The sequence below is a fragment of the Glycine soja genome, chromosome 12, assembly GCF_004193775.1.
Source record: "Glycine soja cultivar W05 chromosome 12, ASM419377v2, whole genome shotgun sequence".
NCBI classification, from domain to species: Eukaryota; Viridiplantae; Streptophyta; class Magnoliopsida; order Fabales; family Fabaceae; genus Glycine; species Glycine soja.
Genome location: NC_041013.1, coordinates 2,919,537 through 2,941,511, shown reverse-complemented (window position 1 = coordinate 2,941,511; position 21,975 = coordinate 2,919,537). Strand labels below are relative to the sequence as shown.

Sequence of the window (21,975 nt, the reverse complement as noted above, 5' to 3'; positions counted from 1 at the left end):
GAACGCTCGGGCATGATTGCATGAAACCATTCTTGAAGCATCATTGTGTGTGAGAATATCTTGACCTTGTAACAATTTTTTAAGCCTTAAATTAAAAAAAAAAAATCTTGTCTTTATATACTTTCTTTTAGCAATTATTCCTACGGGTTGAGAAACTGTTAAATACACTCTCCTTTATATTGTATAGTTGCATTGTATCAGTTGCCCAAATTAGTCACAGTATATTAATAATAAAATTAAGAACATTAATTTTATTGTTAAAATTTAATTAAATACTGATAATTCACATAACTCGTGACTTAATCTAATTATATGTAGAAGATTATATTAGTATGTTACCTTTTTAAAAATGAAAAAAGAAGAATCTGTTACAGGCACCCACTGGGTAAGTTGGTAACTACTATGTATCTATATATCGTCAGGTCATTGTCTGTTTCATTCTCTTCTCACAAGAACAAAATGGTAATTTACATTTAACTTAGAAATGTTTGGGACAGAACCTCTAGCTTGCGATGATTCTCTTCTCACAAGAACAAAATGGTAATTTACATTTAACTTTAGAAATGTTTGGGACCGAACCACTAGCTTGCGATGATTCCCTTCTCACAAGAACAAAATGGTAATTTACATTTAACTTAGAAATGTTTGGGACAGAACCACTGGCTTGCGATGATTCTCTTCTCACAAGAACAAAATGGTAATTTGCATTTAACTCAGAAATGATTGGGACAGAACCACTAGCTTCGATGAATAATTTGCTTTAATTTTTATTAATGCATAATACCCTTTTATTGTCACACATAGAATCCGATTCTGCAATAACTAGTGCTTGATCCTAATTGACAGAACAAATTAAAACAGAGAATTGATGCTTTGGCTTTTCCATGGGCAATAATTATCCCAATGATATACTAAAGCATAGTAACTAGGAAGACTTCCAAGTAAAGAAACTTTCTTTTATTCTCCTTTTAAAATTTGGTGAATCACTTAAAACCACTTTTGTTTCATTCCAAGGTTAGGCTCATGGAAAGCTTAAACCTACTTAACTGGTCACGAAGAGATTGCATCTTTGTTTTCACAAAAGCCTAACTCCAAGTTCGTGTAGCTAGTATTGCATGCTACCATGGTGCAAGTGATGTACATGCATATATGATATTCAATTTAATTTGCTACTATAATATAACGGTGTATATATAAATAGAGAGTGCATGAGGTGTGTGGTGTCAACATACAAGGACGCAGCAAAGGTATAATAGCGAGTACTGCGAAGCAAGATCAGAGACTAGAGAGACATGATAAGAAGTTGTTAATTTGTTTTCTTCATATGGCTGCGCGTGGCAACGTGCTCTTCGTTCACTGACATGGATGCGCTAGCTGCTGAAGCTGAAGGACTCCATGACTGGAAGTTTTCCACGTCGCTTTCTGCACACTGTTTCTTTTCAGGCGTAAAATGCGACCACGAACTTCGAGTCGTTGCTATCAATGTCTCGTTTGTTCCTCTCTTCGGCTACCTTCCGCCGGAGATCGGACAATTGGACAAACTCGAGAACCTCACTTCCCTCAAGCTCCTCGACATCTCTCACAACGTCTTCTCCGGCCAAATTATTCTTCCGATGACGAAACTGGAGGTCCTCGACGTCTACGACAACAACTTCCGGCAGCATACCGGAGATTTACTCGGAGTTTAAGAGCTTGGAGTTTTTAAGCTTAAGCACCAATAACTTATCGGGGAAGATTCCGAAGAGTTTGTCTAAGTTGAAGACGCTGAGGTATCTCAAGCTCGGATACAACAACGCTTACGAAGGTGAAATTCCACCGGAGTTTGGCAGCATAAAATCTGACATACCTTGACCTCATCGGCGAGATTCCACCTACTCTAAACAATAATAAGAAAAACTTATCACATTTCTTGAAACTTTAAAAGACCGATAAAAATAAAAGGAGGAAATGCCACTACAATATTTTTAATTTATTTTTTTTACTTATTTTATTTGAATCTTTAATACATATGCTATTTTAGCATTATAAAAATACCTGGGCTATACAAAATATACTTGCTAGTAGTATTATGTGTGTGTGAAAGTTAAATGAGTCTTTAAGTATTTGTAAATGTTTAATAAGTTTCGAGGTTTATCTTGATTCCAACAATGAATTCCTGAAATCTAATTTATCTAACTTTTTTTTAACCAAAATGTTAAATGGTCTAGTTAAGAGAACAAATCCTTATGTGTTCATTTTTTCACAAGACCTAAAATCTAAAATTTCACTTTAAAAGAAACAAAATACTTGCTACTTGAACTAACAATCATTAGTACATTTTTTTAGTAATGATATAAAAACATCTAAAACTCCTATACAACACATAGAAGACAATAAAAAATATCAATATGATAAATAAAAATGAGAAATAGATGAATTATTTAAAATAATGAAATGTTTATTTATCATTACTTTTTTTTACTTTAACAGTTCATACATCTCCTACAAGGTAAGATGTGTAATGCAAGTAAGTTGCAACATGGTTTTAAATTTTGACAATAAGAACCATGCATGTTAATTAGTCTAATCACAGAGCGTTCGGGATACGCCATTAGTGGTCTATAGTAGTCAACTGCCGGGATAAATCACGATCCACACTTCATAGGTGTTTCCACCATGTCAACATCGAACTAAAAGGAAAAATATGTGAATGGGTAAAAATGATTAAAAATATTTGTAAAAAATTATTTGAATTTATTTAAAACAATATGCAAGTTGTTTATAGGTTGAGTATATTTCAATGGTTTTTGAAAAATCTATGTAAATAAAAAAAATACAATTATTTATATAAAATAAAATAATCTTTTTTTTATTATTATGACATTGATGAGAGTATCTAATAATTTGACCCATAACTAATTTGCATAAAAAAAAAATCTGATTGACCACTTTTAATTTAATGTATCACTAAACTAAATACCCTTTTTTAAAATAGTCTAAACATGAATTAAATATTCAAAAGAAATATTTTACTTGAGATTATTACCTAATATTAATGATAATTTCATTCAACTCCAATAAAATTAATTTTCATGTAAGATATATCTAAAAGAAAAGATATATATAAATTTTATTTTCACTAGTAAAAAAAAGTTGATCTAGTTAGTGAAAAACCAACTCATATCCTATAAGAATATGAATTTGATTTTTGTTGTTAAGGTGAGAATTTTATTGATCAATAATTTATAAATATCTATATAAATAATCTTTAGCCTTATGAGTCCTTAGGTCAATTCAACTCACCTAAATTTTTTATTATGAAAAAAAAAATTGTATCTTCACAAGATAAATGTGTTGGATTCAATCACTCCTTATTAGCTTAATTAGATTATAATTGTAGTCCCCTATATATATATGTATCATCTTGTCAAATAATAATGAAATATAGAATTTATTTAGACTTAGAGAATAAAATTAAAAACTGTCTGCCATGAAAAAAGACGAAGTTAAGAAAAGGGCCAATCATAGAAGATTTTTATGGGCACTTCACGGACACTAACTCACTGTCACAATCATCACTGGGGTTGACAAAAGGACAATATGAAACACTTTTGAGAAGCATGTACCACTCATCCATTTATCAGTGGCTCCCAATTCCCAGAGGCCAGAACTATATATGAAAGAATTGTTGAACGCACGGGCATGAACCCATTCTTGAAGCATCATTGTGTGAGAATATCTTGACCTTGTAAGATGCAACACCTTTTTAAGCCTTAAATTTAAAAAAGGAAAAAAGAAAAATCTTGTCTCTACTTTCTTTTAGCACAAGTGTATAGAAATTCTTAAATATATACACTCTCCTTTATATTGTAGTATCAGTGGCGCAAATCATTATATTTCATTTTTAATAATAAAATTAAGAGCATTAATTTTATAGTTAAAATTGAAAATAAAGATAATTTACAGAACTCATTTGACTTAAACTGACAAAATATATATATATATATATATATATATTGTGAGATGAACATGTTACTTTTTTAACATGCAAAAAGGAGAATATATTTTACATGCATGCACCCATGATAACTTCTATGTATATATCCATACAATACATCGTTCGTATATCGTCTCGTTTGTCTTTATTCTCCTCTCAAAATACGACAATAGCAATTTACATTTTTTTTTTATAAGCAAATAGTAATTTACATTTAACTTAGTAATGTAGGGATCGAACATAACCACTTGCGATGAATAATTTGCTTTAAATTTTTGTTGATGCGTACCCTTTAACTGTCACTCATGGAATACGATTCTTCAATATCTAGTGCTTGATCGTTGACAGAACAACTTAAAACAGAGAATTGATGTTTTGGCTTTTCCATGGATAATAATTATCCCAGTGACATACCAAAGCATAGTAGCTAAGAAGACTTTCACGTAAAAAAAAGTTTCTTTTATTCCCTTTTTTAATTTGGTGAATCACAAAAAACCACTTTTGTTTGGTTCCAAAGTTAGGCTCATGGAAAGTTTAAACCTCCATAGAATGGTCACGAAGAGATTGCATCTTTGTCTTCACAAAAGCTAACTCCACGTTGAGTAGACTTAACAGCCAGTGGCGAATAGCAAGGATATTTCATTAATTATACGCCACCGGCCAAATGTTAACCAATCGTATTATAATTAAGTTTCCATCATCATCAAACAATTTAGTAAAGTGCATGACCCAAATTTCTACGATACATATTTATTTATTAAAAATGTAAGAATATTTCAGTCATATTTAAAAATATATATATCAAGAATAATTAACTTTGTACACACGCACTGAATAAAAGATTTGTGACAGACAAGGCTTGCATAAAAATTTCTCCTCTAAACTAATTGCTTGTAGGACCTCTCCCACCACTATAGAATCAATATAATTAATCCGCATTAGAAAGTTATATTGTATACAATTTTCTTGAAACATAATTATACTTCATGTTTCACAGACTTATAGTGGATCTTGTGTGGCTAGCTACTGATGAATATTGTTTTTTTTTTTCCTAAGCATCCACTTTGAACAACTTTTCCCATTTCATACAAACAGAATTAATTAGTATTGCGTGCCACCATATGGTACAGTGTTGTACATGCATATAAGCTATTTAATTTAATAATATACAAACATAACGGTGTATATAAATAGAGGCAGCATGTGGTGTGTGGTGTAAAAATAAGGACGCAGGCAAATGTATGCATTTGGCATAAGTATATAAGAGAGAGGGAGTAGTACTACTGCAAAGCAAAATCAGAGAGACATGAGAAGCTGTGTGTGCTACACGCTATTATTGTTTATTTTCTTCATATGGCTGCGCGTGGCAACGTGCTCTTCGTTCACTGACATGGAATCGCTTCTGAAGCTGAAGGACTCCATGAAAGGAGATAAAGCCAAAGACGACGCTCTCCATGACTGGAAGTTTTTCCCCTCGCTTTCTGCACACTGTTTCTTTTCAGGCGTAAAATGCGACCGAGAACTTCGAGTCGTTGCTATCAACGTCTCGTTTGTTCCTCTCTTCGGTCACCTTCCGCCGGAGATCGGACAATTGGACAAACTCGAGAACCTCACCGTCTCGCAGAACAACCTCACCGGCGTACTTCCCAAGGAGCTCGCCGCCCTCACTTCCCTCAAGCACCTCAACATCTCTCACAACGTCTTCTCCGGCCATTTCCCCGGCCAAATTATCCTTCCGATGACGAAACTGGAGGTCCTCGACGTCTACGACAACAACTTCACCGGACCGCTTCCCGTAGAGTTGGTGAAACTGGAGAAATTAAAATACCTGAAGCTCGACGGAAACTATTTCTCCGGCAGCATACCGGAGAGTTACTCGGAGTTTAAGAGCTTGGAGTTTTTAAGCTTAAGCACCAATAGCTTATCGGGGAAGATTCCCAAGAGTTTGTCGAAGTTGAAGACGCTGAGGTACCTAAAACTCGGATACAACAACGCTTACGAAGGTGGAATTCCACCGGAGTTTGGCAGCATGAAATCTCTGAGATACCTTGACCTCTCTAGCTGCAACCTCAGCGGCGAGATTCCACCGAGCCTTGCAAATCTGACAAACCTTGACACGTTGTTCCTGCAAATTAACAACCTCACCGGAACCATTCCGTCGGAGCTCTCCGCTATGGTGAGCCTCATGTCACTTGATCTCTCCATCAACGACCTCACCGGTGAGATACCGATGAGCTTCTCACAGCTTAGAAACCTCACTCTCATGAACTTCTTCCAAAACAATCTTCGCGGCTCAGTTCCGTCCTTCGTCGGCGAGCTTCCGAATCTGGAAACGCTGCAGCTCTGGGATAACAACTTCTCCTTCGTGCTACCTCCGAACCTTGGGCAAAACGGCAAGTTAAAGTTCTTCGACGTCATCAAGAATCACTTCACCGGGTTGATCCCTCGAGATTTGTGTAAGAGTGGGAGGTTACAAACGATCATGATCACAGATAACTTCTTCCGCGGTCCAATCCCTAACGAGATTGGTAACTGCAAGTCTCTCACCAAGATCCGAGCCTCCAATAACTACCTTAACGGCGTGGTTCCGTCAGGGATTTTCAAACTACCTTCTGTCACGATAATCGAGCTGGCCAATAACCGTTTTAACGGCGAACTGCCTCCTGAGATTTCCGGCGAATCCCTGGGGATTCTCACTCTTTCCAACAACTTATTCAGTGGGAAAATTCCCCCAGCGTTGAAGAACTTGAGGGCACTGCAGACTCTCTCACTTGACGCAAACGAGTTCGTTGGAGAAATACCGGGAGAGGTTTTTGACCTACCGATGCTGACTGTGGTCAACATAAGCGGCAACAATCTAACCGGACCAATCCCAACGACGTTGACTCGCTGCGTTTCACTCACCGCCGTGGACCTCAGCCGGAACATGCTTGAAGGGAAGATTCCGAAGGGAATCAAAAACCTCACGGACTTGAGCATTTTCAATGTGTCGATAAACCAAATTTCAGGGCCAGTCCCTGAGGAGATTCGCTTCATGTTGAGTCTCACCACATTGGATCTATCCAACAACAATTTCATCGGCAAGGTCCCAACCGGGGGTCAGTTCGCGGTCTTCAGCGAGAAATCCTTTGCAGGGAACCCCAACCTCTGTACCTCCCACTCTTGCCCGAATTCCTCGTTGTACCCTGACGACGCCTTGAAGAAGAGGCGCGGCCCTTGGAGTTTGAAATCCACGAGGGTGATAGTCATCGTGATTGCACTGGGCACAGCCGCGCTGCTGGTGGCGGTGACGGTGTACATGATGAGGAGGAGGAAGATGAACCTTGCGAAGACGTGGAAGCTGACGGCGTTCCAGCGGCTGAACTTCAAAGCCGAGGACGTGGTGGAGTGTCTGAAGGAGGAGAACATAATAGGAAAAGGAGGGGCAGGGATCGTGTACCGCGGGTCCATGCCAAACGGAACAGACGTGGCGATAAAGCGGTTGGTTGGGGCGGGGAGTGGAAGGAACGATTACGGATTCAAAGCGGAGATAGAAACGCTGGGGAAGATAAGGCACAGGAACATAATGAGGCTTTTAGGTTACGTGTCGAACAAGGAGACGAACTTGCTGCTGTATGAGTACATGCCAAATGGGAGCTTAGGGGAATGGCTGCATGGTGCCAAAGGAGGGCACTTGAAGTGGGAAATGAGGTACAAGATTGCGGTGGAAGCTGCTAAGGGACTGTGCTATTTGCACCATGATTGTTCCCCTCTTATCATTCACAGGGATGTCAAGTCTAATAATATATTGCTGGATGGGGACTTGGAGGCCCATGTTGCTGATTTTGGCCTTGCCAAGTTCTTGTACGACCCTGGCGCCTCTCAGTCCATGTCCTCCATTGCTGGCTCCTACGGCTACATTGCTCCAGGTTCCATTCATTATTATTTTCTCTTTTCCTTCTTCATAATATTCATATACCATGCAGATAACGTACAACATGCATACTTATACATATAATTTTATCCTTTCAACATATAATCAAATATTTCATATCTAATAATACCAACTTCATATTATAAACATCACCTAATATAGTCAGTATGACTTGATAAATAAGACATATAAGTTCAATATTTAAACTCATGTGTCTGAAAAAACATTAATTGGAAAAGTCACTCTTAAAAATATTTGATAATATATCAATATGACCATATGATTCCAATTACGATCACAAACTCTGTTAAAAATTCTTGCTGAAGATATTAGTCCTTGAATACTAATATAAGAATATCTTGGGTTAGAAAAGTTACTATTTTACTGTTAATTCCCGTTTACTTTAGATGGGTTGGAAGTTGAAAAGTTTAGTGATTTAATTTGTTTCTGGTGGTTGCGCAGAGTATGCATACACTTTGAAAGTGGACGAGAAAAGTGATGTGTACAGCTTTGGCGTTGTGCTGCTGGAGCTGATAATAGGGAGGAAGCCAGTGGGAGAGTTTGGAGACGGGGTGGACATCGTTGGATGGGTCAACAAAACGAGATTGGAGCTTGCTCAGCCGTCGGATGCAGCGTTGGTGTTGGCAGTGGTGGACCCAAGGTTGAGTGGGTATCCATTGACAAGTGTCATTTACATGTTCAACATAGCTATGATGTGTGTTAAAGAAATGGGGCCCGCTAGGCCTACCATGAGGGAAGTCGTTCATATGCTCTCAGAGCCTCCTCACTCTGCTACTCACACTCACAACCTAATTAATCTCTAGTTAATTAAGTTATTTGCTCATCGATCCAGATTCACTTCTTTTCAAAATAAATTAACACAGACGAAAACTGTAGGAATAACTTTCATCTGTTGTTTGTCGGAAGTGAAACAACGAATCAAATGTGAACTATGTATCAAATGTAAGATAGGTTTTAATTAATTTTGTAATATTGGTGTCAACTGTCAAGTAATTCGAAGGATTTTCCCCATTGTGCATGTATCAAGAATTTTTGTAGAAAAGACTTGTTGTTTATAAAATATTTGTGACTGCTACTGTTTCTTCTCCCCCAGAGTCCATAATTTATAATTGTGTCTGTAATGTCGTTTTGCCAAAAAAGTTGATTTATCCTTGTTCCTGTCTAGGATTTATCTACTATTTACCGTCACATAATCGGAGAGTACAATCTTAAATAAAATTATTCTAAATTCATGTTTTTGTGAGTGAAAAATAAATGTTGAAATTAAGAACTTTACCTTTTAAATGAAATATTTAAATTAACTCAACTCAAATTAGCTGCATCTAATATACTTTTTGAATAATGAAGATTTAAGGAAAGAGACACACGAAGTTTTTGATGAAGGTATCAATTTTATTTGAAATTATTTAAAATACAAGGTTTTTTTTTTAATATCTAGTATATAACTATACATTTTTAGCATAAGTATGAACTACTTTGTCTTAAAGACATAAAAGAGACTAAATTCGAATATATATGAAGCGTAAAGTACTACAAATCTTGTGTGACAATATTTGGTCATTGTTGATATAACCATATTATTCGGCGCCTTACCTTTTAAGAAAAAAGGAGATGCAAAGTTACTTAAATTAAATAATTAGTTTTCCTCATTTGGAGATGGATTTTTTTAAATGCCAATAGTTTTGATATCTAAAAACAAGTTATGATTTTAAATGTTTGGTGTCCAAACTCCGAATCACTTGTAATTAAAACAAAATTTAGAGTAAAAATATTATTTAATTTTTTAAGAAAATCATTCTATTTTAGTTTTTAACGATTTTTTTTAAAAAATAAAATCTTAAGATTACAAATGTGAGACATTTTTATTCTCCCTCCATTTCAATTAATAATTTTTGGAATTAAAATTAGTACACATTCATTTTTTTTAAGAATTATTCTTTACTTAAAATATAAAAAATTAAAATATTTCATATTTCTAATTTGGAGAAAAATTTTAATAATTTTTTTATAAATTAGAAAATAGTGTTGAGTGTTTGCTCTAAATTCTACTTCAAGATTTTCTCGATACCAAATAATCTTTAATTACATGCAGAAACGAATATGTTCGGTAATTTTTAGTGGAATTTAGTTGACGAAAACTTACGAAAAAAGAATAAGTAAATGATCAATTTGGTATTGAATTTATTACTTACTATCAATTTAGTTCTCAAAATTATCAAAATGTTAAAAAAAATAAAAATTAATAAACTATAATATAGCACTCATTTTGATCTCTATGTGAAGTTAATTTTAATGGAAGTGTCTACATAGAACAATCAAAATAAATCATTGATAGTAACTTCCCCATTCACATCCGTACTTCGATTCAGATAAAGCATTTTAATAATAACAAACAAGTTTTTAATTTATTTAAATTCAGAAACTAACTTGAAACCGTGTACATTTCAGGGACTAAATTGCAACTTCAAACTAGGTTATGATGACCCAAATCATAACCAACTCGTACCAAAAACACGTTGGTTTAGAACTCAAATCCATCAAAACTAACTTCAAATCAAGCCAGATTAGTGAGACGGGACAGGAATTGAATACCCCTTACATTAACTACCGAACCACGAATAATGCTGATAAACTGAAACGGTGTTGAGGATGACAGGTGCAGTCAAAAACTGAATACCTAGTTAGATGAAGGAAAGCAGATTTAATAGAGTATTTGGACTGTTTAAAGTATATGACAGGAGAACCAAACACCTGAAATACTTAAAATGGAAAATCAAGAAGAAGAAAAAATTAAAACACAGGAGATATTTAGCGATGGCACAATCTAAGAAGCAGCCTTGGTCTCCTCAGCAGCTGTCTCAAAATCCTGGCCTGGAACAAGCTCTGGGACGTCGTCATCATTCTCCTCTTGAGCTGTGGTTGAACCAGCGGCCCCTTCAGGAGCCTGCTTCTGGAATTGCTCGGCTAGCTTCTTCAGGTTTTCCAAGTTATCTGGTCCTGCATTTTAATAATCGAAATTTTTAGTTGAGAGGGCACAAGAAACACCAAAGATGACTTTGATAAAATTCAAAATACATACCTAATTGGTGGATAATGCTAGGGAGTATATCCTGCAACTCTGTAAAACAGAAAAATTTATGTCAATTATCAATACTAATTCAGTCATAAATCATTTAACTAATTGCTTATTTTTCAAAAGCTTTCTTCGAATGTTGACATAAACTCTAGAAATTGGGGGAAGCAATGCCATGGTATAGTCCGAAATATGAAAAACTCCAGATATTCCAACTTGACATACTAAACAAAGGTTATCAATTTATCATGTCCTTAATGCATTAAAGCCTAACTAATAAAACCTGAAGATTGACACAGCCAAAGTTATTATTTAAATATATTCTTTTGCAACATGTACAAACAAATTAGCAATGCTCTGAGAGAGAAAAAATTAGAGCAAGGCATATGACAACGAAGAAGAAAGATATAGTTGCTTACTCTTTGTTTGCGGTGAACCACTGACAACCCAAGTATTAGCAGCAATGGATGCTTGAACTGGAAAGAAAATTTCCAACTTAATACAATTGAAGAAATATATATAGCCTATTATATTAAAAAATATAAATATAAATGTTCTAAATATCATGGACCTGATATTACCTTTGGGATTTAGAAACTGGATAACTACGTCATCCTTAAAGATATTGACCTCTTCAATAGCAGGGATGGCATTCACCCCTATTCTCTTCAGGGTGCTCTGAAGCCTTTTGTCATCTGTGGTTGTTGTCTTGTGGACAGCCTTCTTCTTTCTAGAACAAACGTAAGACAAAACATAAAGAGAGCATTCAACACAACAGATGCATTTTGTGTTCAATTCCAAAAAAACTAAAAAGCCAACAAATTGAGTGAAAACCCACAACCGAGTGCATAGTGGAAGAGCGGGGAGGGGGAGAAAAGCTAAAATATTCATATGTCCATATGAGACTGATACATCCAATGAAACAAGATTTATCAAAGCAATTTGAAGAACATAGCAAATTAAAATCTAATATTGGCAATACTAAGAGAACTGATTTTTCATTGAAATCCCTGATTAAATGCATAGATATACCTTCTCACAGTACCCTTTCCTCCAGTTCTAACCGAACCGGCCATCTTCATTAACTTTTCCCGATTCATCTGGGTAAAGGCAAATAAGAAAAACATAAATTTCACCCTAACCAACTAGGACCTTACAAAGATCCAAAAATTAATGGTAATAAAACTAGAGAGGAAATGTACAACGGAAAAGCAAGACAACAGACAAACAGGCTACATAGTATTATTGAAGCATACATGGCACAAATGATTCTGACAAAGCAGAAGATAACTACGACATCTTACAACAGACAAACAATCCTAGATGCATTCAGAATAGAAAATCACAACATGCAATCTGAAGAAAGACCAGCAAAGTAGCATATATATAGAACACAGAAGGATCTTTTCCAAAGCCTCCTCAGTTCAGGTCTCCAATATTTTTCCGCATGGAAACAGCTAAGAAGAACGAAAGTTTTATTTTTGTTCATCCTCGGAGGCAATGTGAACAGTTAACTGAAAATACCTTTTGCGACATAGTAACCCTAAATTGAATTGGTAACTCTAACTCCATGTCATAATATTACATAATATCTAAAAACTTTCATCAAAAGCAACCATCATAATTTTACATAATATCTAAAAAAATTCATCAAATGCAACCATCATAATTTTATTCCAACACTTTCCACCAAGCTGCACTATGCAACAGGGAAAAAAATCCATGATTCGACAAAATAGAAGCCCTAAAATCAATTGATGAAAAAAAACAATTAGAACTAAAAATCGGTCGTCTCCAAAAACCCATCTATAAAGAAAAAGAGAAACAATATATTAATCCCAATGAAAGGACCCCAATTCAGAAGACGAAAAAATCAAATAGAACTCGAAATCATCACATCACAAAAACATTACATGAAGGTCTAAACCAAATGGTCGAGAAACCGATGTAACCAATAATTAACATAAACCCAAACAAGGTACAACGAAAAGGAGATGAAATTTGGTGATTGAATGGTAGAGCAATAAAGATGGTACCTTTGCGAAGCTCGGTTAAGCTCAGTGTTGGTAGCAAGGGGTAAGTCTGACTAAGAAAACCTAAACAATATGAGAAGATAAGGACTCCCTTTTATATCAACGAGCCTTCAAAAACCCTAACCTTTTTATTTTTTTCATTTTTATAGTAAAAACCCTATATTGTTGGGCTGGCCCTAGTCATTATTCTGACCCAATAATAAAAGCCCATTTCCAAATAGGAGATTGTGGGTGTGAAATGAGATGCAAGCCCTTATATCCCTGCGATATACGGAATGAGTTGTAAATACTAATATAATAGTTTATCGAATTAAAATTTATAACTAATAGATATAAATAAAAAATACAATAAAATTAAAAGATTGAAAACATCTTTAAATAAGAATATAAGGTAATAAAAATATATTGAAAGAAAAAAAATAATGAGCTTAATCATTAAAATAAATAAATTTAAAATGTCTTCAAGAACTTATATAATGCCTTAAGAAAACAATAGAAACAAAATAGAAAATATATATTTTTAAGTTTATAGAGAAAGAAAAAAATAGATACAGTGTAAAATTCGTGAAAAAACTCGTTAATATCTTTTGTGTGAATAGGACTTCATGTCCAAGTTGAATATAGTAACCTAAATGTTAGTTAAGAATCTTAAATGTGATGTCAATATTTTTTTATTATGTATATTATAAAATAACAATGAAATATAATTAAGTTAAGTCATATTACAGTGTCACATGTTTAAAATATAAGTATAATTTTTTATTAGCATTGTGATATTTAAAGATTTGCACATTAATAATATTACAACATGACATATTTTAAAAAATATAACTTTCTAAAAACCTAAAGGACCTATATCACACTCAAATACCCCACTTAGTTCACTTGTGAAAGAAGTTAGGCCTAAACTCCTTAAAAATGTTTATTTAAGTAAAATCAGGAGAATATTTCAACTTAATTGATGATCTCGAACTTGAGCTTTTAATATCTAAATATATTAAATATTTAAAAATAAAGTTTTATCACTTATAATAATGTTACCTAATTTAATCAAAATTGTCTAAGTAAATGTTATATTTTTTTATTATATAAAAGATGTATTATGATGTGTGAAGTTATACATAAGTTTCACACTTTATTTATAATTGTATTTTTTTATTTTAAACTATGAAATAAATCAAGGGTCTGGTCCCTTTTTTAATTTAATTTATTAATGTTAGTTGTTAGTTTATTATTATTTTTTACTGAGAAAATTTGAATTCACAATCTCTTTTATCTTTTTTATCTCTTCAATTATCAAGTCAAACTTATACATTCACCAAAGATCTAATTTAATTTGTTAAACAATATATATGAATTGTTATAAACTCTTGAGATCAATTATGGGTAAAAAACCTAAAATATAAATATTTATTTTGTTGAATAAAAGTGTAGAACAGAAAGATAACCCCAATACTATCCTAAGGGTGCCTATGACACGTTAAGAGTATCCATAAAAACCCACTCAAATAATTACTGACTCAAATTATAAGCAATTTCACCTATTTACAACTACTCCATTACCCTTTGGGCGTTAGTAGATATTCGTAAGAAAAATTGTCCACCACACATTATTCTTATAATTTTATATTAATTAATATTTAAGTTAAATACGAATAAATAAGAGAGATTAATAAATATATAACAAAGTTTTTACATTATCGACAGATAAAAAATCGTGGTCTGTATAACTTATAATATTTTTTAAAAAAGTGTTTATATTATTATTATTATTATAAATAAAAATATTACTAGTATTAAATAATATGTATTTTATAATCGTGAAAAGTGCTTTAAAATAAGGGAGCAATAAACTTGATAAAATAATAATAAAAAATTAAAAATGTTAGAAAAATTGTTGGTTTGCTTTGCCTAATCTAACCAACAAGTAACGACAGAATACGAACCAGAAGAAACCAAATGGCTCGGTAACGGTTCCTCTAAGTTGCAAACACTGCGACACGTATAACTCGGTGGTGATCCGTGATCGTTTCCTCTCTCTCTCTCTCTCTCACACATGGCTTGTTTACAGCCTCCATGGTTCTCTTCGTTGCGCGTCGTGTCCCCGGCAAAACTCAAAGCAGGACCGCCTTCAGCAACGAACAAACCCGCCAAGCCGCTGTGTTGGGCCGTGGGCCCTGACAATGCTGAATCTTCTGAGCCCGACGCTCCAAAGCCCGTACCCGATGGTCCCGTTGATCCTGTGAAGCTGGCGTTTAGCAAGGCTGAAGCATATAAAGAGTCCATAAAACCGAACTCTGGTCTGGGAACTACGCAAAGCGCAGCTGATAATAATGATGACAATGAGGCCCAAAAGGATTTGCCAGATTCTGTCAAGATCGCAACGGAGAAGGCCAAAAAGTACAAGCAGAATAAAGGAGTTGCAGCTGTTAGTGAAACAACTCAAGGTAGTAGTAATAAGTAATTGTTGTTGTTGTTGCGATTGCGAGTAAATTCATTCGTGCGCTTGATTCATGTAATAGAACTCTCTCTAATTAACTGATGCTTGCCACCTCCATTCTTTTATATAAAACGTTGAACTTAGGTTTGTATAAACTTCTTCATAAGCACCAATTGGAGAATAAATTAAGAAGGAAGAATGATCTGAGTTAATTTGTTGAAATCTTTCATCTCACTTGGACTTACATTGATGTTTCTTTAGTATGTAATGTATAACGAGAAGGTATGTGTGTGTCCTTCAATATGCATTTTGTGCTAAAATGGATTTTTTTTTTGTCTTAACCTTCTAGTTTATCAGGGAAAAGAGACCCTTACTAATCCGGAGTTTGGCTGGGAGGAAAGTTGAGTCTGATCAATAATTGTTTCCACCACGAACTAGATACTACCTGAACGATTCAATCTTAACTTCATCACATTAACTACTTGTGTCCAATTACCTGGTTTGCTAAAATGAATATCTAAATTCAATTTTAGGATACCTGGGAGTGAGTGATAGGAGTTCAGGAAAAAATGTTATGGACAATAAGGTTGGTAAGAAGGGAGAACTTTCAGTTTCAAGGATGGATTTTGCGGGGCTTGGCTTTGTAGAGAAGAAGACGACTAGGGGATTGCCACCTGGATTGGTTCCTATTTCGGAACCCTTCTTTGATGGTGACTTGCCTGAGGTGGAGCTTATTGTTGGAGACACTAGCAAGTTTGATGATGCAACGACTCCAGAACCTGAACAGACTAATAAGGAGGACGAGGCTGAACTTTACAAGCCAAAAGTTTCTACCTGGGGTGTCTTTCCTAGACCTGGCAATATTTCAAAAACAGTATGGTATTTAGTGTTTGTCAAATGCTCCTGCTCCTGCCTAATGAAACCAACTTAGTCCACTCTTTTCATTTTCTTTTCGGTTGGGCCTTTTCAGTTTGGTGGTGGAAGAGTTATACGTCTGGGAGAGGTTCTAGAGACCGAAGAAGAAAAAGCTGTTAAAGAAGCACGCACAGAGCAGCTACATGCTGCTGACAAGAAGAAAGTTGGATTAAATGTTGATCCAAAGCTAAAATATGAGTGCGAGGAGGTAAGCATATCTAGCGTTATCCAAATACTACTGGCATTCTTTCCCTTTATGCATGACTTTTCTTTTTTTTGTAATATGTTGTTGCTCATTGTTGGGTGTTTTTTCTATCATAGTTATTGATTGTTGAGTATATTTTTCATTAACATTGATGGCTATGACCAATAGGAAAAAAAATGACAGCTCAAGTTGCTATACTTTTTTGGTTTACTCAAATGAAGGAAATGACTTGGTTTGATAGAATATGATATACTGACATTCAACTTACCTGTTCTTCCTAAAATGTTCAAGATGCATTAAGTGGTCATAAACTAAATTTGGAGCCTAGAGCCTTTTAACGGATTTCATCTCAAGCAATTGTTTTTACAAGAAAATTGTAAATTTCAAAGCTGACACTTTTAAGTAAACAAACTTTTTTTTTCCTTTTTGCCTGTCAATATCGAATCAATTTATCAAGCAACATCTAAATGCCAATTTGAAATTGAATTGATTTAACCTTAACTTTATGGACACAGTAATAGTCTCTTAGATTTGTAATAGAACTGCAATTTTCCTCCTGGTTAATAAATTCAATCTTCATTGGTTATAGCAAAAAGCCGTCAGTTCAGAGCTGCAATTGACAATTTGGAGCAGGAGGGTGGGTGGAAATGAGACAAAAATGAAATTTATGAAAATTAGCTAGGACATCTTAACTTCCAAATGCTTTTACTTTAAATGTTTTTTTTTTTTTTAATTTAATTAGTTGTGTGCCTCTTCTTTAGTTGTTGTGTGTTGCTTCAAAATCCCAGCACTTTATAATCTCTAAATTGCATATGATATTTATAGGCATCGAAGGATGGTGACTTTTTAATGAATGTGGGAAAGCTGAAGGAAGCATTGCCCAACTAAGAGAAGGTTATGGATGAATTAACCTTCCAGGGAAATGTTTTAAATAAAAATATTTAACAGATGTGAGGGAAAAAACATATCTTTTCCATAAAAAGCTAATATCATGTCTCTGAAAGCCAACTAAAAGTCATGCTTCATGAATTGAAGGTGAATACAGGGACCAGCGAAAGATGACCTTTTTTTCTACTTTAATTGAACTTAGCATTGCATCTAGTTTTTTAACTTTTAAATGTAATGACATATACTCTAGCAGGGAAACTAGAGAGAGAAAAAAATATTTGGAGGAATATGTGTATGAGATTAATCATGTCTGTGCAGAGTGAGCTCCATGGATTAGCTGCTTTGCAGTGGTCAATTTGTCAAGACTCCCTCAGTAGGTATTGTCAGAAACTTCATGGCATATCTAAAGTTCTCAAGGAAACTACCAGATTGTGTTCTACACAGAATTGACGACACATCCTAATACTAAGTATGCATAAGCTTGGTTGTTCATTCAGCTGTGTTGTGATCATGTTGATAACTGTTTTTTATTCAAAATTATGTGTTTTGTATAATGCTGTTAGTTTAACTTAAAAGGATAAACAATCAAGTTGGGTATCTTGTATTGCCTAGCTGTGTCTAATATTGTTATGAATATCCTTATAGGGGCCAATTCAGAAATCTGGGTCCTTAACAGAAATTTGTTTTCATTTCTTGATGTCATCACCCAATCATATTGTATAATTGAGGCTTTTGATTGAAAATGATGATATTGGACCTCTCACCTCCCCCTCCCAAAATAGATTATGTTGGGAATACAGGATTTGACTCCAGAATTCAACTCTAATTGAAGCATTGATTTCCCCTCGCTAAGATGGCTCAGGCTTTGTTGAAGCTCATTCTGAAGTTGCAATTTAATTTTTTAGACGGCCTTTAACTAATTTAACTGTTCAAAAGTGGTGACATTGCAATCTGTGGGGAAAATATGGGAATGAAATCCTTGTCACCGTGGTATGCTGAAACTCAGATAGTTTTGATGATGAGACCTTGTTTTCTTTCTGTTGAAAATAAGTTGTAGGTTGCCCAGCAGTCTTGGTGAACATTTAGATTCTACATTTGTTAGTCTGCTACAACTGGGACTTTGTCTAACAACTACAGCATGAGACTGGAAAGTGCTGGTGCTTATTATTAATTGGCCTGTTTTTCTTTTTTCAAGATTTCAAAACATATTGTGATGATTGACAGGTCCAATGAGACTCGAGGTATGTATGAGAAGCTTAAATCTCATCCAAATCCTAAAGTAAGCAAGAAAGCAAGACAGTTCATGTACAGCTTTCAGGTAATTTCTGGTGGGCAATGTTTTTAGGTCTTACTGCGAAATGATTTGCTAAATAACAGTGCAAGTTGAATTTAAAAGAACTGTACTTTGTCTAGTGTTTAAAACACTCTACTGTATGATGTTTCCCACGCATGACGCATGTAGAATTGTTAGCAATCATTCGTAAATTTATTTTATGCCCACCTTACTTATCTGTCCCTGCTGGTAATGGAAAAGAAGGCCTATATGTTTTTTTTATTTGCATTCATGGCTAATTACAAACTCTGGCAGGCTATGGAAATGATGAAGGTGACAACAGGATCTCAATTTTATTTAAAGAATTCAGACTACCAGAATTATTTTGATGCATTTGTTGAAAATAAATCTAACTACCCCGAAGATGGCCTGGTTCAAGAAAGTGCAATGAATCAGGTTTTGCCGTATATTCTTTTTCTTGTTTCTCCTATTTTTGTCGTACTACTTATTGCTGTTCGGAAAGGAACATAAATCTCTTTCTTTTGTATACAATTTCCATTTGTTTTATTTCATATTGTCAAATGTCAATGATCAAGTCCTCTAAGCAGGAGAGAATTCTTCCAGTTTGGACTTTGGACAACTTCATTAGATCTTGATACAAAAGCTAACCTCTACGATTGTATGTATGCATATGTATAGGATAGGATTGTAAATGTAAGAATTGTGCAAGTACCTTGCTCTCTCTCCGAAATATTGTCAGTATCCTGACCCTCCTAGTTTTATGCAGAGAGCTTTTTTGCGTGAGTATTATTTATTTTTATTGAGGAAAATGACAAAAAGAAAAAAGGAGCCCTCCAAGATGGATTTGAATCCTCAGTGAGAATTTAGAAGACAAAGTGCAATAATAACTGTTGATTAAAAAATTAACTGTTGAAATTGTAATAATTCTAGAGTTTGTTACATATGTATTTGAGGAACAAGATTATATTTTCAAACGACACCTACGATGGCAACAAACTGCTGGAGGATGCACTATTTTTACTTTGGACATGGCTTAGAAATTTTGAGAAAGACTTTGCAGTTCATTACAACCAATGGTCATCTAATCTTAGAGATGCTTTTGTACTTAGTTGAGGGCAGAAATCATAGCTTAGTGTTAGTATATTAATCTGTTTCTAGTTTTGGTTCCCTCCGAGACTGCTGTGTAGTCTGTCTTGGGAACCATCCCACTGGTTTTTATTGTAATCACAGTACCTCTGGTACTTGGTTTTCTTTCATATATATATATATATTACCTTTGCTGACCAAAAAAAAAAAAATGTATTTGATTTTTTCATAATTCCAATCATTAATTTTCTAATTAGTTATTATGGGTGTACTTGTTCTCTAAAGGCATCTCTTCATTTCAGAGGAGCCAAATCCTTCCATGATACATGTGTTTGGTCCCATGATTATCACTTAATCTTATCTAATTTATTGGAATTAGTATTAATTTGTTTTAATACTATTTTTATAGAGGAAATGTTCTATTTTGGTGTACAATCTCTCTGTTTTCTAGAACTACTACAGTTAATATTTGATAATTTTATACATATGATAAAATTGTGAGCACTTTTTTCTGCGCTTAATTTGTAAGCATGTAACAAAAAAAAAAATAGATGTAACCAAAATGTTACTGTTGTAAAAAAAATACTAAGAAAGAAACATTTACTACTTTTGAAAGAAAAAATTGAAAAATAAGTATTTCTATTTTTTTAATAAATGATTTAAGGAACCACCAAATATGTGGATTAATTGATATGAGTTATACCAACTTTAAAAGGAAAATTTTATCACCTAATTTGGATTGAGATTGTCTTTTGTGGAGTATATTTGCTGTCTATAAAAAAATGCTTTAAGGAAATAGTTAAAGAATCAAAATATTTTTTTATTAAAAATGGGGTATTTAAGTAGATTGAAGGAGTTTGAATATTAGTTCAAGAATTAAAGAGGTGCTTACCACAAATTGGAAGGACTCTGATTCTTTGCTGCAGAATACTAAAAACATCACTTCTTTTCTAACTCTGGAGATGTGAGGTGTTTGGAAGTTTAAGGAAAAGGAAGCAGCATATTTTGAGCAGATTGGGAGGCATTCAGAAAGACAACATGCGGGGAAATCTAATAAAAATATTTAATGTTGTTTTGGTTAATTAATATTCAAACTCCTTCGATCTACTGACACGAGTATATGAGCATCGTAGATGGTGATAATTAATAGGAAAATTATTTTCTGAAGAAACTATGACTTCAAGGTGCTTTCAGTTTATTTATTTTAAAATGTTCAAAACAAATAATACAAGTATATAATAAACTGATTATTGTTATAAAGAGAATGATTGGTGATGAAAATTTTTATACTAATAATTTATTACTAGTTACTACTATAGCATTTTAACAATTCAAAAATGTTCGAAAAAAAGGATAAATACTTGGAATTTCATAAATTTAGACATCTAAAAGGAACAGGGAAGACCAAAAGGTAATGACCCAAAATAATTTTTCTTGAACAGAAAACATTTCGGTTCTACAATAATCAAGACTTCTGTATTTTTCTAGAAGTTTAATACCTATTCCTTAACTGCAATCTCTGTTTACGGCGTGAAAATTTTGTTATTTTATTAATTAACGGGAAAAGGCTTCAGCAACCCTTTCATACCAAAATATCAAATCAATTCTAACTGTAACCTTTTTCACAAATAGCAATTATACATCAAAAAATATTCCTAGCATATATACGTGGAGTTACAAATGGGTAAATAATATAAAACAGTTTTTTTTTTTTTTGAGAATCATCTAGAACAGTTGTTAAGTACGGCACCAAGAATATATAGTTATACTTGTTAAGAATAGTGTAGCAGCACGTCTCATGACAATTTAAACATGAGCTGTGTTTTTTTCTTTTATTTTCCTTCGCAACTACATCTTGTATTCATGTAGTACCTTTGATCATGCCCTTTCACAAACTGATTTAAACGATTTTCGAATACTACACAAAAACATCTTCATTGACCTTATTTCTGATAGCTACTTTTCAATTTAAGATCATTATCAATACTTAAGAGCAAACATTGGTCGGTGGCGTTTCGTTACCTCAAATTATCATAAATGATAAAATGACCATATCCTAATGAGGCATTACCCTTTTTGTTTAGGGTGATAACTTACCATTTGATTTAAGTCTCAACTCTTTTCTTATTGG

At 34.0% G+C, this 21,975-nt stretch overlaps 4 protein-coding genes and 1 non-coding gene across 6 annotated transcripts; 3 read left to right on the top strand and 2 right to left on the bottom strand.

The window, feature by feature from the left end:
- The first annotated feature begins 1,020 nt into the window (after nucleotides 1–1,020).
- Nucleotides 1,021–2,049, top strand: LOC114379486 (receptor protein kinase CLAVATA1-like). Its single transcript, XM_028338159.1, has one exon. It carries the CDS (start codon nucleotides 1,362–1,364, stop codon nucleotides 1,686–1,688), a length of 327 nt encoding a protein of 108 aa, XP_028193960.1. The 5' UTR covers nucleotides 1,021–1,361; the 3' UTR covers nucleotides 1,689–2,049.
- Nucleotides 2,050–5,184: 3,135 nt separating this feature from the next.
- On the top strand, nucleotides 5,185–8,997 carry LOC114379949 (receptor protein kinase CLAVATA1-like). The gene is made up of 2 exons (XM_028338795.1): nucleotides 5,185–7,884; nucleotides 8,352–8,997. The coding sequence occupies exons 1-2, from the start codon at nucleotides 5,283–5,285 to the stop codon at nucleotides 8,711–8,713; spliced, it is 2,964 nt and encodes a 987-aa protein (XP_028194596.1). The 5' UTR covers nucleotides 5,185–5,282; the 3' UTR covers nucleotides 8,714–8,997.
- Nucleotides 8,998–10,490: 1,493 nt separating this feature from the next.
- LOC114380420 (basic transcription factor 3-like) lies at nucleotides 10,491–13,127 on the bottom strand. The gene is made up of 6 exons (XM_028339464.1): nucleotides 13,020–13,127; nucleotides 12,016–12,083; nucleotides 11,565–11,713; nucleotides 11,403–11,459; nucleotides 10,990–11,028; nucleotides 10,491–10,907 (listed from the first exon to the last, which is right to left on the bottom strand). Exons 2-6 carry the CDS (start codon nucleotides 12,081–12,083, stop codon nucleotides 10,735–10,737), a joined length of 486 nt encoding a protein of 161 aa, XP_028195265.1. The 5' UTR covers nucleotides 13,020–13,127; the 3' UTR covers nucleotides 10,491–10,734.
- Nucleotides 12,397–12,482, bottom strand: LOC114380605. The gene has a single exon (XR_003659781.1). It is a non-coding gene; the product is annotated as a small nucleolar RNA Z159/U59 (small nucleolar RNA).
- Nucleotides 13,128–14,967: 1,840 nt separating the features above from the next.
- Nucleotides 14,968–19,304, top strand: LOC114378242. Of its 2 annotated transcripts, none has more exons than XR_003659277.1 (6): nucleotides 14,968–15,466; nucleotides 15,990–16,330; nucleotides 16,427–16,579; nucleotides 17,783–17,933; nucleotides 18,689–18,782; nucleotides 19,053–19,069. XR_003659277.1 is itself a non-coding variant. In XM_028336801.1 (6 exons), the coding sequence occupies exons 1-6, from the start codon at nucleotides 15,073–15,075 to the stop codon at nucleotides 19,266–19,268; spliced, it is 1,257 nt and encodes a 418-aa protein (XP_028192602.1). In that variant the 5' UTR covers nucleotides 14,968–15,072; the 3' UTR covers nucleotides 19,269–19,304. The 2 variants fall into 2 exon arrangements, 1 of the variants encoding a protein (XP_028192602.1); XM_028336801.1 differs by having other exon boundaries at nucleotides 17,783–17,841; nucleotides 19,053–19,304.
- Nucleotides 19,305–21,975: the final 2,671 nt, after the last annotated feature.